The sequence below is a fragment of the Protopterus annectens genome, chromosome 2.part0 (assembly GCF_019279795.1).
Source record: "Protopterus annectens isolate FY-2018-M chromosome 2.part0, PAN1.0, whole genome shotgun sequence".
NCBI lineage: Eukaryota > Metazoa > Chordata > Ceratodontiformes > Protopteridae > Protopterus > Protopterus annectens.
The window spans coordinates 1366385446-1366403751 of NC_056728.1; the positions used below are offsets into that span (position 1 = coordinate 1366385446).

General features: G+C 40.3%; 1 protein-coding gene across 2 annotated transcripts in view; it reads right to left on the reverse strand.

Annotated features, from left to right (window-relative positions):
- PDE5A (phosphodiesterase 5A) overlaps positions 1 to 18306 on the reverse strand; it is a 2047822-nt gene that overhangs the window by 847231 nt on the left and 1182285 nt on the right. For both annotated transcript variants that reach the window (XM_044061541.1, XM_044061540.1), the window contains exon 7: positions 6788 to 6855. In XM_044061541.1, coding sequence (XP_043917476.1) covers positions 6788 to 6855 — 68 coding nt within the window. The remainder of the gene's footprint in view (positions 1 to 6787; positions 6856 to 18306) is intronic.

The window sequence follows — 18306 nt, forward strand, 5'->3', positions numbered from 1 at the left end:
AGGAGGGAGGGGCCTTAAGAAAGAAGGCGAGAAGACAACTAACATGGAACGTTATGGTAGGTACATAACTTCTATATGTTAAGTTGTCAATCTCGCCTTCATTCTTGCTGGATGGGACCGCGTCCCTAGCACCTGTATCCCGGGTGGCTCAATGGAACAGACTCTTGAGAACTGTGGAACCAAAACTGGCCCTATCTCTGGAGGCCAAGTCCAACTTGTAATGAGAGACAAAGGTATGAGGCGTGGCCCAAGTAGCTGCTGCACAAATGGTATCAATGGGTAGTCTATCCTGAAAAGATGTAGAAGTGGATAGACTCCTGGTTGAGTGTGCTTTTGGCTTAGAAGATAGTTGTTTGCCTCTGAGAGAGTACACATAGGAAATGGTGGAAGTCAACCATCTGGATAAGGTCACTTTAGAAACTGGAAGACCCATCCTGTTTTCTGCATAGGAGACAAATATTTGGTCCGATTTTCTAAATTGTTTAGTTCTATGCAAATAGTACCTGAGCTGACGATGGACATCCAAAAAATGCAGTTTCTGTTCAGCTCTGTCGGAATAGTTTGGGAAAAAGACTGGTAGATCTATAGATTGGTTAATATTGGTTTGAGACACAACTTTGGGGAGAAAGGAAGGGTTAGTTCTTAATGATACCCTGTCCTTATGAAAAACCAAATAAGGTGAACGAATGCAGAGAACTTGAATCTCGGAAACCCTTCTTGCAGAAGTGACAGCCAGTAAAAATATAGTTTTCCAGGTCAATAACTTCAAAGAGCATGAAGCAGGCGGTTGAAGGGAGGTAGTATCAAGGATGCCAACATTAAGTTTAGATCCCATTGCGGAGGAGGATGCTTTATAGGTGGTTTTAGGAGAAAAACTCCTCTCAAAAAGGCCTTGCATAATCTGTGAGACATAATGTTATTGTCATGCAAGCCAACATGATACTTGGAAATAGCAGCCAGTTGTACTTTGACTGTAGAAGACGAGGATCCTGAATGAAAAACCTCCACCAGGAAATCTAAAACAGAATGTACAGGAGCAGTAAAGGGATCAATATTTCTGGAGTTTGCCCAAATAGAAAAACGTCGCCACTTGCTAGCATAAACAGTCCTAGTGGGAAGACTTCGAAGACACTAAAATGTCTCTGACTGAGTCAGAAATCATCGGTAGCCTGGCTAAGGAAGGAAGTGGAGCAACCAAGCAGTGAGGTTGAGAGAATGAATGGCCCGGTGCTGCTGACCCGACTGGTGGATCAAGAGATCCGGAACTGGGTCCAGATGCCAGGGCTGCACCAGAAGGTGACGATGCAGAGACGGAAACCAAATTTGTCGAGGCCAATATGGAGCAATGAGGATCAAATTGGCTCTCAAAACGGTGGCTTTCTGAATGACTTGTGGAATCAAGGGAAAGGGAGGAAAAGTGTACAGAAGTCCCCGAGGCCAATCCTGGGTTAGAGAGTCTCTCAGGGGTTGGCCTGGAAGGGGAAATAGAGTGAAATAATCTGGGCACTTGTTGTTTTGAGGAGTAGCAAAAAGATCGCAACAAGGAGTGCCCCACTTCAGAAAAATCTGATCCACTACAGATTGATTGAGAGACCACTCGTGAGGCATCAGAATAGATCTGCTCAGCCTGTCCGCCAATAGGTTGGACCTGCCGGGGATGTGCGTTGCTATCAGAAACCGCTGAGAAGAGATCGCCCATTGCCAAAGTCTGAGAGCTTCTCGACATAATGGATAGGACCTGGTTCCGCCCTGTTTGTTGATGTACCAGACCACGGACATGTTGTCCGTTTGTACTGCAATAGTCCCGTGGGAAGAAATTAAGTCGCCGAGGGCTTGCAGCGTTAAAAGCACTGCTCTCATCTCAGGACATTTATGTGCAGATGGTATTCTATGGGTTGCCACGTCCGTGGACCATCCTGCCCTGATAATGCCCCCACCCGATCAGAGAGGCATCCGTGGTGACTGTGGCAACTGGAGGAGGGAATAAAGGTCGGCCCTGATGAAGAAGAGGGGAAGATATCCAGCAGTCCAGATGAGCCCTGCACGACTGTGTGACTAAGATTTCGTGCCTCATCGGGAGACTGTGGTACGACCACTGCGTGAAAAGCATCCACTGCAGAAGACGCATGTGGAAGTGAGCCAGTGGAAGAAGAACAATGGCCGCAGCCATCAGACCTAGAACCTTCAGTATAAATCTGGCTTTGATCTTGTTGCTTTGCAATAGAAGCAGCAATTTTGGATGTCCAGAATTCTTTGATCTGTTAGTCTGGCTGACATTTTGACGGTGTTTAATTCTGCACCTATAAAGGTGATAGATTGGCAAGGCTGCAGAGAAGATTTTTCGAAATTTACTGAAATTCCCAAACTCCTGCAAAGCTGCAGAGTGTAGTCTCTGGTCTGAAGAAGTTGACACTTGGTGGTGGCGGAGAGGAGCCAGTCATCCAAATAAGGAAACACCTGGAATCCTTGACGTCTCAGATGAGCTGTGACCACTGCCATGCATTTGGTAAACACTCTGGGGGCTGAAGTGAGGCCAAAGGGCAGGGCTCTGAATTGGTAATGACTGGTCCCTAGCCGAAAGCGGAGAAACCTCCTGGAGCGCCTGTGAATCTTTATGTGATAAATGCACATCCTGAAGGTCTATAGAGCACATCCAGTTGTCCTTGCCCAGAAAGGGCAGAATGGACTGAAGCGTGACCATCCGGAATCTTGCCTTCTTGACAAATCTGTTTAGATTGCTCAGGTCTAATATTGGTCTCCAATCTCCCGTCCTTTTGGGGACCAAAAGAATCTCGGTAGCGCGGATCCTACCTGGTCTGCGGCACCGTCTGGAGCTGACTCTTTTTCTAGGAGTTTTGACACCTCCTGTTCTGCCAAATCCCTTTGACCGGGTGAGATGTCTGGAAGGGATTGTAGAGGTACAGGAAACCTTTCGAAGGGGATTTTGTAACCCTCGGATATAATCGACTGTACCCACATCTCTTGTGATAGGGATTGCCAGGCTACTGGGTACAGTGAAATCCTTCCCCCGACTGCCTCCAAGGGTGGACAGTCGGGCAACACCTCAGAGATGTTGAAAAGGCTTCTCAGGAAGAGACTGCCTGTTGCCTTGGTTCTGAGGACCCCCCTGCCTCTAGGGCGGCATCTATTATTGTTACCCCCTCTGCCTCTGGGGGTAAACTGACCACGATGTGTCGGTGTAGCTCCTTGGGCTTTACGGAACCACATCTTCCCCCCTTTCTGACCCTTGGGATATGGTCTAGAAGGAGTGGAAAACTGGACTCCAATGGCAGAAAGAGTTTTACCGTCCTGCTCACACCTGGTCAAGGTATCCTTCACCTGAGGTCCGAACAAAGCCGAACCATCAAAGGGGGTATTAGTGAAGGACTCCTTAAAGGGGTCCGCAAAATTACAAAGCCGCATCCAGGCTTGGCGTCTAAGAGCAACTCCTGTGCCTGCGGCCCTGCTCGCTCCATCGGCCGCATAAGATATGAGCCGCATGGAGGAGTTAGATATGGAATTTAGGATAGCAAGCTGCAAGGCAATCTTTTCCTGAGCCCCAGCAGCAGAAGGATCCTGAACTACTTCACCCAGTTCTTTGAGAACATCTCGTTGAAGCCTGGTGAAGTGACAAAGATAATTCAGCGAGCGCACAGCAAAGGTCGCTGAAGAAAACATCCGCTTTCCATACCTGTCCATGGTCCTAGAGTCCTTGTTACTAGGATGGACAGGTACTGAAGGATCCACCAGTTCCTTCTTAGTGGCAGCCGCCATAACCACTAGCATCCACAGAGACACCCTTGGAAAGGAACTGTTTGTCCGAAGGGGCCGTGATGAATTTGGATGGTCTTCTGGGGACAGGTTCCACAGAATCTGGAGCATGCGCCTTCCGAGCCACTACCTGCATAAGTGGGTGAGGCGAAGACACCAGGAGGTGGAGGGTCGGGATCAAAGCCTCAGGTATACCGACTCATCCTCGGAGGGGTCAATGGAGGGCCAATTCCCCTCTGTTTGAGGAGTTCAAGGATGTCTGAAAAGGAGACATCCTCAGAGGGGACCGTGGGGAACCCTCCGACTCATCTAAGTCGGTATCAGATGAAAACCAAAAAACACATGAATAAAAAACAGCTAATAGGTTAAACAATACCAACTATGGTATTGAAGAAATACAAGGGTAGGAGGAAGGCCGTACCAACAATGGTACTTGAAAGTGTACCAATGATAACTACGGGTAGAGAGAAAAACAAGGTCAGAGAGAAGAAAGACACTAAAAACTAATTGCTTAATAAGATATGAAGATATCCAAAATTTTTCACACAAATATCAAAAGTTTCACTTAGCTGAGAGCTCAGCTGAAACACAGCTTCTGTTGCTGTGACAAGCGAGATATGAGGTAACAGGGAGAAGGGCATTTTGGGTAGAGACTTAGCTTGAGAGTTTTTGGCTGGTGCGAGCTTGGTAAAAAGGCCAACTTGGTTCTGAGGGCTTGGAACCGAACCCATCAGTGATGAATGGAAAGAAGATTAACAACATCACATCTGTAGTTTCAAACAAATATTTCTGGCAAACAACCTCAGATCAATAACTACATCTGCCAAATCAGACTCCCTTGCAGGTATAAAAGACAGTGCTTTCCTTAACAATCTACATTGCTCATTAGTCAATGGAATGGAAGATAAGTTAATAACTACTTCGTCATTCCTTTGTTGCGAGTTGTTACCTTGTTCTGCTGTAAATCCATTGACTGTATCCTCTGTCTGAGGTGCCCGTGATCTCGACCGACTCCTGGATCTCCCTTTTATGAAGTCCTTTGGTAAAGGGAGTGGGTTGGACAGAGAAAAAGACACTGTCTGTTCTGCAATCCTTCAGTTAACGGCACTGGAAACATCAGCTCCATCTTTGCTTGTTGTTACAACTTCCTCTGAGCTACTTCCTGCAGGTTCAGGTTCTTTTAGAGGGGCATTTGCATCCACTGAAGTGTCTGTAGTTACATTGTTAGAACCAGCTTCTTTTGGCCTTGAAAAAACATGACCCTTGCTAAAATCAGAGAGATCTCTCTGAATTTTTTTTTAATTTCTGCAACCGGAGTCTATTTTCAAAATTAGACACATTTTCATACAGTCTCACAAAGCTGTCTCCAATCACCCCTGCTGTAAAGTTCTGGGTGATTGTGGACTGCAGAAATTGAATGTCCTTCAATAATGCTTCCTCTGAGAGTTTGAAATAGTCAATTAGCAGCTGCATATACTTGAAGTCTGTGTGTAAATTCAAAGCCTGCCAATGTCTGAGCAGGCTGGGATAAGTCTCTCTAAAAGTTGCCATCTTAAAGATTCTTAATCCCCTCGGTATAACTTTATGAAACAATGCGGCTTCAAAATGAAGTCTCTGCCACTGCAAACGTTTCAGCCTGTATATTTTGTCTTCCATCTGTTTATTACTTGCCAGAAATTGATTTTATACCTCTACATTCTCTTCAGGAACAGTTCCATCACTTCTAGCTGCACATTTAATCAAGGGATTCATTTCTGTTTGTAACAACCTTACCAATCTCTCTGTATTGTTGCTGGAAAACACAGAAGGATTGTAATCCAATTCTAATGACAGTCCCTCAGCCATGTCTAATCTGCTGAGCCAAATTCACAAATGTAGAAATCAACAAATAGCCAGCAGATAAGTAATGTGCATTCCAACATATCAAGCACTTCAAATAATACATAAAAAATCCAGAGTGAACTTCAGTGCTGAGAACACGCAAAACATTAATAAATAAAATACACACAAAAATAAAAAACAAGAAGGTGAGCGTGTTCACATTCTACTGGATGCTTCTTCAGACCTACTAGCACAGTGCATCTGAATTTAATTATATACACACCTAACATCAATTAATCAATTACATGGTACAAACTTGTCCTTCCCTTAAAGTTACAGCCAAACGTCTATCTACAGTATTACTTATAAAGAAACACAATGATTGGGTGGTCAGCATTGAGTATGATAAGTCAAGTCCATGCTAGCAAATCAGAATTAATGCTGATAATAAGGTGAGGCCATTACAGCATGAAATGTATGGGAGATATCTTAAAATGTAACATTATCATGTAGGGTGCAACCCTTTGTATTTCTCATTGCCAGTTTTGTAGCTGAAAATCTTTGTTGGGGGTCTGAAAGAGAGGCAGGAGCAAAGGAAAAATCTGCATCTACACTGATGAATGGAGGAAACCTGTGTCACTACTAGTTGTAATGTTTTATCAAAGAAATTCACTGGCAAAAGCCTGACAAGACAAGTATGTAACAGCAACAGACTGCCCACTCACATCAGATGACACTGCAGGTTACTGCAGTTTATTATTCTTCCAGAGTGTTTCACCTGTAGTAAGGTGAAAGCTTTTCATTCTAGAACAGTCGAAGCTTGAAACAGAGATTTTAAAGAAACATTTCTTACAAAAAGTCAATAAAAAATGTGGGGCACACAAAATGCAGAAACAAGGACAATATTACATGTTTTAATGTATATTATCTCAACATTTTTCTACAAAAATACTATTTTCATGTGCCTGCATGAGAAATTTCTGTTCCATGGAAGGCAGGTTTACTACCAGTATACTACTTGGAAGACTTTAGGATTTATCCTCAAAAAAGATTACCAGGAAACAGTTAATAGAAATAAATACCTGCATATTTTCCTCTGCATTTCGAACAACATCTGAAACCCCAAGTAGTGATTTTTACCTTCAATCTTCACTGTTCATGCTACTACAAAGCATATGACAGGAAAGATGCATACCTTTTGTAGACCTCCAGTGGTCCTTCCCGTTCTTCAAATTGCATATGGAATATATTTGAAAATGAGTCCTGAAAAACACAGTGAATCTTAGTCATATACAAGGAAAAGCGATCTACTGCAGAATGGAAATAATGTTTTGAAAGAAAACCAACAATCTGATCTTTTCACTGATTTATTGTACATAAAATAAAATACAAACCACTCATAAAATTGTGATTCTTAATGATGGAAACATAAATAATAAACTAGAGCAAGTGGATGTATTTTCTCAAATAACAACTCAGATATAGGAAAAAATAGAATATTTGGATGAAAAGAGACACCCTAACTTCAGTAACCACTTTCCTAGCTTACCAAGGTAAAAGAACTGGAGATAGTACTCTTACTTATTAAAATATCCTGAAAATAGAAAACACTTCTTCCAATGTCATGGAGCTCAACTGGCTAGCTATTAAATTCAGCTTTAACCACTCTCACACTACATGGTTTGCTCTTAACTACCTCCCTCAGCAATTATGACAAATTCAGACTCCTACTAGATCACATTCTGGTGCAAGTAAAGCACACTGATAATACAATTATTCTAGGAGACTTTAATGTTAACCTGCTTAGATTCTTAAAACTAGCAATCAAGATGGTTTAACCAACTTAGACCTTTTCCTGCTTGAAAAAGAACTAGTTCGATTTCAAATCTGGAAATCATGTCATCCTGTATTTTATCATTAACTACCCCAATAACATATTTTCCCTCATTATTCCATCACTTTCATTAAGTTACCACTGCTTTATCAATGTCTGATTTATACCCCTCAGAGATACTCCCCAAATTAATCATATTTCATTGCAAAACCAAAGCAAACATTACAGCCCTGAACAATGACCTAGCCATCACCAAGTGTCTCTTATCTGAGCCATTACTAATCTCACCACAGTACCTAATATCCTAACCAACCTGCTTCTACATGTGCAAAATACAAACTTTCCCACAGCTGCCCTGCTCATTAAAGCCAGACAAACTAGAAGATAACAAAATAACTACTAGCTCTATTTGAAGTTGGGGATAATGTAGGAAACGTTGGAAAACATATCCCTCTCCTGAAAACATGCAAAAGTTCACACATCTCAGAAACCTATTAAAAAAGCCACTAGAAGGCACAAAATGATTCACCTTCAGTCTTCCCAAGAAGCCCTACTAAAGATTTCTAGAACTTAGTGGATTATGTTACAGGGTATCTCCCTATGAAAAAAATACATAACATAATACCATCTATATCTGAAAATCTCTCTGTAACAGACTTCCTAAAAAATTCACAATTGCTCCCGTCTCCTATTACAGCCAATACTCAATATTCCTAAACACCTAAGAAATCTCCACACACACAAACACACACACACACACACACACACACACACACACACACACACACACTTACTTTAAAGCTATTTAAAGTGTACTGCAAAATGAACTGACCAAATATTCCTGATTCCTTCACAGGGTCAAATGGATTACACACTTTGTATATCACTCTCTGTAAAAATCATCTGTTTAGATCCGTATGTAACTGCTGTATATCCCAAAACATCCTGACCAATCCTTGGAAACAATCAATTATCAAACTTAACCCTATAGTTCATAATGCAACATCCACAAATGACTTCAGACCACTTCCCATTCCACCAACCCTGGGTAAAATATTTAGAAAAGTTTGTTTACTCTGAACACTGAGAATATTTACAAAATAACATACACCCTGACAATCCTGCTAAGCATGGACAACGGTAACTTAAGAGTCTCTGTATTCATTGACCCAACTAAGGCCTTTGAGTGGAAGGACCACCCTCTACTCGTTATTTCAATAATACAATTGTTAGCACAAGCTGGTGTAAGTATGCAAGCTCTCCTGTGCTTTAAAAACTTCATAAGTAACAGAAACTTTACAGTTTAAATCTCCAGCTCAACCTCTCCTACTGCTTCCCTCATTTAAGGCATCCCTCAAGGGTATATCCTTTCACTGATATTTTTCTTCTTATTTATGAACACATACTGCCAGTTGACTTATCCCAGATTCCAGTTACTCTATATGTGGATGACACTGTTATCTACAGGTCTAATTTATTATATAAGCTAATCAAACAACCAGAAGAAGAACTCCAAGACCTTTCTAATTGGTTAGCTAACACAAAGCTCATTCTAAACACACACACACACACACACACACACACACACACACACACACACACACACACACACACACACACACACACACACACACACATGCATGTGCACACTCACACTCTTGGAGACAAAAAGAAAAAATAAACAAGGTAATGATTTACACAACCAAACAAAACTTTCCTTCATCCCGTTTAACACCATATTTCTGGTAGTTAGGAATCTGGTTGGAGCAATACTTCAGTGTCCAGCACCACAAAGAAGTAACCATGACCAAACTCAATACATGCCTTTTCTGGGCAAGAAAATTCTCCCAGTTTCTATCTCCACAAGGTAGGGTGGCAATTGTTAAAGGAGTTCTTTGTCTAGAAATGTTTCTGCCTCAAAAAAAAAATCTTGTATATCTATGATCCTCACCCAACAGCATATGCAGATGTATTACAGAGGCCTCAGAAAAAGAACATCATTGCGTAGTATTCAAAAATGCAAAATGGATCCCAGTAACACAAAGAGTTAAATTACTACTCAGTTCACTTATCTTTAAAATAACTAACCTGGAATCGTTTCCATCCTTCACTGGTCACCTTCCCAGTTTACCTTCAGCTATAACCTCTGGTCACTTCCATCTTCCATAATCGCCTTTCCTACATCCAGAACCAGACGTCACCACTAAACAGTGGATTTTTTTTTGTGATGGGAACATAAACTTGGGAATCCCTCCCAGCAGATATAAAACAGACTTTCTTCTACCCTGAATAAAAGGCTAATCATAAAAAAATCCTGTTCAAAGGAGGCACCACTTGTAACTACATTAAAAACAATGACGTATATTAACATGTTCGCTTTACAATAAAAAAAAATAGTAAAATGTAAAAAAAATAAAAAATAAAAATAAAAAACTCTTCCACTTTCCTCCTCTTAAAATATCTGCCATTTAATAAATAAATGGTTTCATCCAGATGTAGCTACTCTTCAGTTAAAGGGGAAAACAAAATTATACATCTTCCTTATCTCCTTTTTCATTGTTTTACCTTTAATTGTGAATAATGTAAATACTTATCAATTTTGCATACTGAAATGTCTCTGTACAGCTTTGTGTATAAGGCTTACTTATCATGGTTATCTTAATACTGCTTGACTTAAACCTGTTCTTATGTCTCTGTATTTAATGTATCATTCCGTTTTTGTACAGATGGATCAGTGTTCCAACCAGTACACAAACTGAAATACAAATTAAAATTAAATAAATAAGAATGCTTTTCTTTTACACTGGTAACTGGTTTTCTGAAACCAGCTCTACACAGAACTTCTTATAATGATTATTTTGGTATGAGAACACTGCCCTTTCCTTGCAGATTATGATACTGGTGACCTAAGTTTCAGGATAAGACATAGGGCTTGAAGGGTGGTTGAGAAGGTGGCAGTGAAGGCATTTGCTTGAGATCTGAATAATCACAGTGATGCAACAAGCTGTTTTTTTCCAAAATAACCCTGAGCAATGAAATGACAAATATGCATCAGAAAATATGAATAGCAACTAAGCAACATTGTTACAATAACTTCTAGGATATCTAAGAATATCAAAGGACACTGCAAGGGTGTTGTAACATCATGGGAAACTATATTTTTAAGACTTAAGCATCATATTTCACTCATGCCTTTCTGCTGTGAAAATATAACCGAGGTCTTGAGAATAAACAAAATAATAACTATTAAGCCACATGTTCACACCACAGCATTCAAGTATGGACACAGTGTGAGCACTTTTCATTCAGAACGTCTCACTCCTGTTTCTTACATTAGTCACAAGACTGCTTTCCCATGACTGGAGAAGGGAAGGCCAAGTATTAGAAATAAATAAGAGCTTCTGCACTCAGAGTGGGTTAGTTGCACTAACTGCTTTCCCATGACTGGAGAAGGGAAGGCCAAGTATTAGAAATAAATAAGAGCTTCTGCACTCAAGTGGGTTACTTGCACTAATTACTATTAGTTATAGGTGCCAAAGTCAAGGGAGGTATTTCTTGAAAAAAAATAATAGTTTGTTGCCTCATAAGCAAAATGGACTGCATATTCACCTATTGTACACTAGTATCAGGCTTACCTGCAACACATTTGTGATCAACAATGAGCACAGAGATGAATGTGTTTAAACATCCAATCACACATAAAACACACTGCCGTCGTTTACATGCCAACTGTCTTGCTAAGAATGTAGCATATCTTGCAAGATGTTGCAAATGTTTGTCCTTCTATGTGGGAAAAACAAGGACCGGATTTTACACTATACGAGAGATATAAGGTTGTCTTGACAACATAATGCTTTAGTCTAACATGCAAAATAAAGATCATGAATTTTTGTTTATGGTCTTGCAGATTCAGAAGGACAACATGAGGGGCGGAAACATATTAAATAAGACTGAGGTCACTGAATCTTATTGGATAGCGGACTTGCAAGTGGACAAATCCCCTGGGTTGAATGGGGTCGTCCCGATTAAGCCAACTGCAAAGGGGCATAGGCCCTTTTATTTTAATTGGTTGATGCTTCTTACATATGACAAAGAAGGAATTTGATTGCTAAGATCTGAAGAACTGAAATCTCCTGAAAGAGCTTATTTTTAACTTAATTTGTGCCTCATTGTTTTCCATTTTTAAATATTTTGTTTTTTATTAAAGTAATCATTATGTGTTTTATAGTGTGGGGATCTGTGTGGTTATTCTTTCTTTTTACAGTTTTATTGTTGTGTCACACAAGATCTTTAGTTTCTTCGCTCTGGTTTACATTTAGATAATTGCTAATATGGTAAGAGAGATTTTCAACTCGTGTTACACATGGAGGTCAAAGTGCGTGTGTGTGTGTGTGTGTGTGTGTGTGTGTGTGTGTGTGTGTGTGTGTGTGTGTGTGTGTGTGTGCATGAGTATGTCTGTATGTGTGTGTTTGTGTTTGTGCGTTTGCAAGTGTGTGTTTGTGCGTTTGTGAGGGTGTGTGTGTGTGTGCCAGTGTGTTTCTGTGTGTGTGTGTGTGTGTGTGTGTGTGTGTGTGTGTGTGTGTGTGTGTGTGTGTGTGTGTGTGTGTGTGTGTGTGTGTGTGTGTGTGTGTGTGTGTGTGTGTGTGTGTATGCATGTATGAGTGTGTGTGCGTTTTGCTGGCACTGTTTGTTGCTGTAGTGCCACCTCAGACATAAGCTGCAGAGGAAGTTGCTGCTTCTTTCTATGTTTTCATTCATCTGTATTTTGCATATAAAACTGTCAGCATCAGCAGGTGGGGAACACTGTTAGGTGAGTCTAGGACCATAGGAATAGCCAACCAGGACAGAAGGAGACTAACTGAAACATGGAGTGGGAGAGAAGGAAGAAAAAAAGAAATCTGAAGATCAGTACATTGTATTTTAATTCAGAAATAACCAAGGAATCCAAGGGGAGATGGAATCAAGGTAAACAGTGGAGTAGGCTAACTTTTGTCTACTTATATCACTACTTGATAATGGTGGGGAGACATTCATGTGGCTGAGCCAAATGGTTTATAGTTATGCTGATGGCTCATTGTGTGTTTTATTAACTCTTCTAAGCAAAAATCACTGCTTGACCATGGGTGGTGCAGGATTTACCCGAAAACTGGTGCTTTATACCCATGCTAACTGTGGCTAAATTGTGCCTGTCAGGAATGAGTAAATCGTGCATTATCCATGGTCAAAAATGAACTATTAGTATTATATCCTAGAGTTACTTTGAAAATAATGCTTAATTTCATTAGTAATGCTTCAATGGTGATGGGGGCTTGTATCAAATTGTGTACAGTTATACTGATGGTTCATTGTTTTTTTTTGTTTTGTTTTTTTATCTTGTAAGTAATAATTACTGTCTGATTTTGGATGATGCAGGAGTTACCACAACTGGTGCAATTCCAGTGATAGTGAATTCTACCTGGGTAAATTTGGTCAGAAGTGGATAAATCCAGCATTAGTCATGGTCAAGCTGTGATTATTACTATTTTATACTGGACTTATTTTAAAAAAGGAAAATCTTATATTACATAAACTCTGAGATGTAAGGAATCTTTCTCCTGTGCCAATCACTTTGTCTGCTATTCAGAATGATCTTCATATTATATCTGTTTGACACAATGAAAAGGGGTTAGAATTAACATTTAACTGACTGGACAGGGATATATCAGGACATGATACTTGCATTTTCCCCATTATTGTTGCATTGATCATTTGTGTGCTGGGGACTGGTATGGTTTCCTTTTCAGAATTACTTTTTTGGTAACTGATGCTGACTGGTGTTGTTCCTTGTTTTGTGTGACTTTATCTTTCTTTTTTCTTGTATGAATCTTCTGGGAATGGTACTGTCTTTTGAGGCTTTTTACAAAAAAGTTCCAGTAGGCTTTAGCACAGTATACATTTCTACACATATGAGCAAGCACTGAATGTGTAGCTAAACTAAACAGACACTAAATGCTTAGATATAAGCATAAATATGAGTGGAGAAAGTTGGTTTGGCCTGGTTTAAAGTTTATACAGGTGCAGTGCTGAGTGGAGGAGACACTATTTGGATATTTAAAATGACGTTCACTGCTGCTGCTGCATCCTTTCTTGATAATAGCCAGTAATTTATTGATTATTTAGTAACTTTGCATGTTTCAAATCCAGATAGCACCACTTTTTTTCAATTGCTAAATTTCCGATTTGAGGATCCCTCTTTCAAATGGCTGTATTAAATTTGTAGCCTATGACATTTCTAACTTTTTGGCTGCACAGAAATAGGTCTGCATTGAGGCATTTGCTTTTGCCATTGTGTAACTGACATTTTCAGTATGAATTAATAATTTTTGTACCTTTATTAAATAACCTATTATAAAAATGTGCATAATTATTTACTGTCAATTGCAACATGGATTCCACATCAAAAATAAACAAGAATGGAGACATCATACACCCTTGTCTTTCACTTTTATTTTGTGTATGTTTTCTTGAAAGAGGTTGCATTTAAGGAAAGAAAAGCCAAATTGGGCATTTCTTTAAGCAGACAGATTTTAGTTTCTGGAAATCCAAACTGTGCAAGAACTGCATAAATACATTCACAGTCTGTTTCTTTGATTAAAGGGTGCAGCTACTTCCAAAAATATAGAGTCATATATATTTATCTAATTTAACTGAATATTTAACATCAACATATGAAACCTTTGATTTATTGCTGCTAGTTTGTTAGTTTATTTATTTCATCTTATTCTATTTACTTGTATTTATTAATCATGGTAGAACACTGACTCAAGTGGACATGTTTCAGGCTCAAAACCACGCAGATGTTGAGTGAAGGTCACCACAGAAGCATAGAGCCAGGACCATAATAACGTTTCTAAGTGTCTTTGCTCTGGTTTAAGCACTTGGAGTCCAAACCAGTTATTTTACATTAGGAAGATTTGTGGTCTAAACTCATGTGGCAGAAAAGGATAGCCTACATCCTTACAAGCTGGAAATTGCTGGTTGAAAGCTTATTGTGTCTATTATTCTGAAGTGTCTTAGTTCTGGCTTAATTACTTGGGCTCCAAAACCAGTTATTTTACATTAGGAAGGTTTGTGGTCTAGATTCTTGTGCCAGGAGAGTGTGGCCTACATCCTTCTAAGCTGGGAATTGCTAGTGAAAGCTTACTGTGCCGGTTATTCCAAGTGACTTGGTTCTGGTTTAAGCTTTTGGGTTCTAGACTAGTTATTTCACACCAAGAAGATTTGTGATCTACACTCTTGTGAGGTATTCTGCTGAACTCCCCCTTTATTTAAACTGTTTTTTTGCTCTTGTACTGCGATTTTCTTCACTTTGAATTTCTAGTACTTCTGCATTTTACAGCATAGGCTATGATTCAGGCTTGCTGAATCTAGACTGAATCTAAACTTTTTTGGTATCATTTGAACACTAAAAACAGATGAAAAATAAGTATTTTAAAGCCTGCATTGTACTTTGAGAATTGTTTTCTGCCGAATTGCTGCTTTATTTAAACTGTTTTTGCTGTTGTGACTGTTATTTTATGCACTTTGAAATTCTAATATTTCTGCATTTTATAGCATAGGCTAGATTCAGAATTACTGAATCTAGACTGTTTTGTATCACTTGAGCACTAAAACCAGCTCTTCACTGACATGTTAAAGATCTGAGGCATCCATTGCTTCCAACTAACTATAATTGCCTATTTTTGCTCTTGCATTGCACTTTTAATTTGTATTTGCATTCTACTGCCTGAATTGTCTGAACTGTTTTTTGCCACATTTTACTATATACTGTACTAGTTCAGGTGTAACATAGCCCAGTTCCAGGTTTGCTGTTTCTGGGTCTGTTTTGTAACTTCTGCACATCAAATTCAAACCATCTTTATTGGAAAAGGCCCTTCTGCACCCTTGTGGGAGGTGAATGCTGTCTGGGTCTAATCTAATCAAGGGTGATTGGACTAGAACTCAGAAAGAGCATCATTATTGGCTAGACTGAGTTAAAATGGTTATTTCTTGTTTTATTTAAGCCCTGCGTTTGCAGTTGTTTGTGTGCAGCGCACCATCATGCACTGCCATCTAGTAGTGGTCACCATTGGTGATTATAGAGGCAAATGTTTTGCCTGTTAAATTTTCCTTTACACTTTGCTTGTGGTCCTCCAGAGATTTTTTGTGCCCTTGCACTACTGCCAGGTGAAATACTAAGCTTAGCCTCGGAGGTACCAACACACCTGACACCCACTAGCCATTCCTAAGTGCGACCTCTTTGCCTGACCATATACATTTACCTAACACTATGGACAACAATTTCACACAGTTTCTCTAGCCAGCTTGGTCGACATAGGCATCCTGAACCAGTGTAGCAACTGCCTCATGTTCACTGATAACCCTCCACTCCTAGTCCACACAACCTCAACTTGTGAGAGATGCAACCATATTAAGAACCTTGAATCCATGCTCTCTCACACACCAGACAGTACATATGACAAGTGGGCTGCCAGCATGCACACCTCACCTTCTACTCCACCCAAACTCACATCACATATACTTACATATGCGGAGGTCCTCACCAGAAACATAAACACCAGAGACCTCCCAAACACAAACACACTACACATAATACTTCCACAACAGAATACAATACAAGTAACAACTCACCTGTCAAGCCCTTAAGGCAAAACACAAAATCAAACATATTAGTCATAGGTGATTCCATCATGAGACACACAAATGTCCCTCTCAGGAGGCTGGATAAGGAAAAGATCACGGTCAGCTGTCTGTCAGGTGCCAGGATCCACCATATCACACATGCACTCAAGTCTATCAACAACAGTAACTGTTATGGAACCATCATAGTCCATATTGGTGTGAATGACTTGAGGCATACCTCTCTGGACTATATGAAGACAGACATGACTGAAGTCTCAGACTATGTGTTTCAGGCAGTTATATCCCAAGCCTTAAGCAGCATTTTACCTTCACCTAGGATGATGCCTCAATACAAACAGTTTATGACTGACTTCCATAACTGGCTTAGTTTCTGGTGTCATTCTAAGGGGATCCAGTATATATCAGCCTGGGATGACATGATTGGTAGACCTCAATGCTTTGCCAGAGATGGTTTTCATCTGTCACCCCTGAGATTTCGGCTACTGCCTAAGGCACTTGCCACCCCCATAGTGCCTTTTTTAGGAAGTGTCTCAAGGACAAAATTCACAATGTAAAAACTCCACCTAAAAAGAGCCTCAGGTTATGCTGCTAACTGCTAGGAGTCTTAACATGAAAAGTACAGTTGTGTACACTTACCATAAATGTAGATGTTCGAGTGTATTCACTATTGCAGTCATTACATTTGGGTAATCTGCTGGCAGGCTGCCCTCAGTAGGCCTGAATAACAAAGTCTTGGGTCCTGCGTCAGTTGCTGTCTCCTCTTCCTTGACGTCAGGTCGTCAGGGGTATAAAACATGCAGCCGATGCCATTTTCTTTAGTTTTTCTTGCCCCAGATGTCAGGTGCCCCCCAAATGGGGAGCAAAAATATATATATAAGTAAACAGTAAATATATAAATACACTTTTAGAAGCATAAACTTTACCTTCAACTAAAAGCAAATACACCACAAAGGCTTTAGAGTATAGTGAAGGAAAGAAAAGGTATAGAAAGGGGGATGGCGGGTGGGTAACCCAGACTGCAACAGTGAATACACTCGAACATCTACATTTATGGTAAGTGTACACAACTGTACTATGTTCTTCATGTTTCACTGTTGCAGTCATTACATTTGGGTAGAATCCCAAAGCTATGGATGGGAGGCTGGAACTAAATAGCATTAGGAGGGACTATAAGGCCCTGCATAACTGCAGTGGCAAAGCCTGCCCTGGATATAGAGATGAGAGGCAAATGATAACGCTTTGAGAAGGTATTAACAGAGCTCCAAGTAGCAGCTTCTAGAATGTCTTTCGTTGGAACTCCTCTGAGAAAGGCTGCTGAGGTAGAGGCAGCTCTGGTGGAATGTGACCTGATTCCCTTGAGTACAGGTTTACCATGATGCAAGTAGCAGAAACGAATGCAGTGGCTTATCTACTTAGATATAGTCTGCTTTGATATAGCCTTCCCCTCTGATCCTGAAGCAAATGCCACTAGTAGTTGCTCAGACTTTCTTAGAGATTTGGTCCTGTTTAAGTAGAATCTTAGTTGTCTGTGTACATCCAATGAATGCAGAATCTGTTCCCCCTTGTTCTACGGATTTGGGTAAAATGTTGGCAGGTGAATAGTTTGGTTAAGAGCCACTGTGGATACCACCTTAGGTATAAAGGAAGGATTGGTCCTGAGGGACACCCTGTCCAGGTAAAATGTAATAAAAGGCTCCACAGCCATGAGAGCCTGTAGTTTTGAAACCCTTCTTGCTGACGTGATTGCCAAAAGAAAAGCTGTTTTCCAAGATAGAAACTTTATATCTGCAGTAGCTGCTGGTTCAAAAGGAGGCAGGGTGAGTTTTTCCAGCACAAAATTGAGGTCCCATGCAGGAGTTGGTGATCTTTTGGGAGGCCTTAAATTTGTGGCCCCTCTAAGATACTGTTTTAGCAATGAAATGAGCCGAGATGGCAGAGGCATGGATTTTTATTGAACAGAAGGATAGGCCCTTGTCAAGCATCTCAGTCAAGTATTGTAAAATCTGAGGGATATTTGGTTTTGCTGTGTCCGTTCCTTGTGCTTGGTTCCAAGCACAGAATATCTTCCATTTATCAGCATAAGATTTTCTAGTACTAGGCCTTCTGGCTTTCAAAATGACATTCATAACAGATTTACTGAGAGGTGTTGTTTGAATAATTACATGATCAGCCATGCTGCCAGGTTCAGAGTTTGGAGC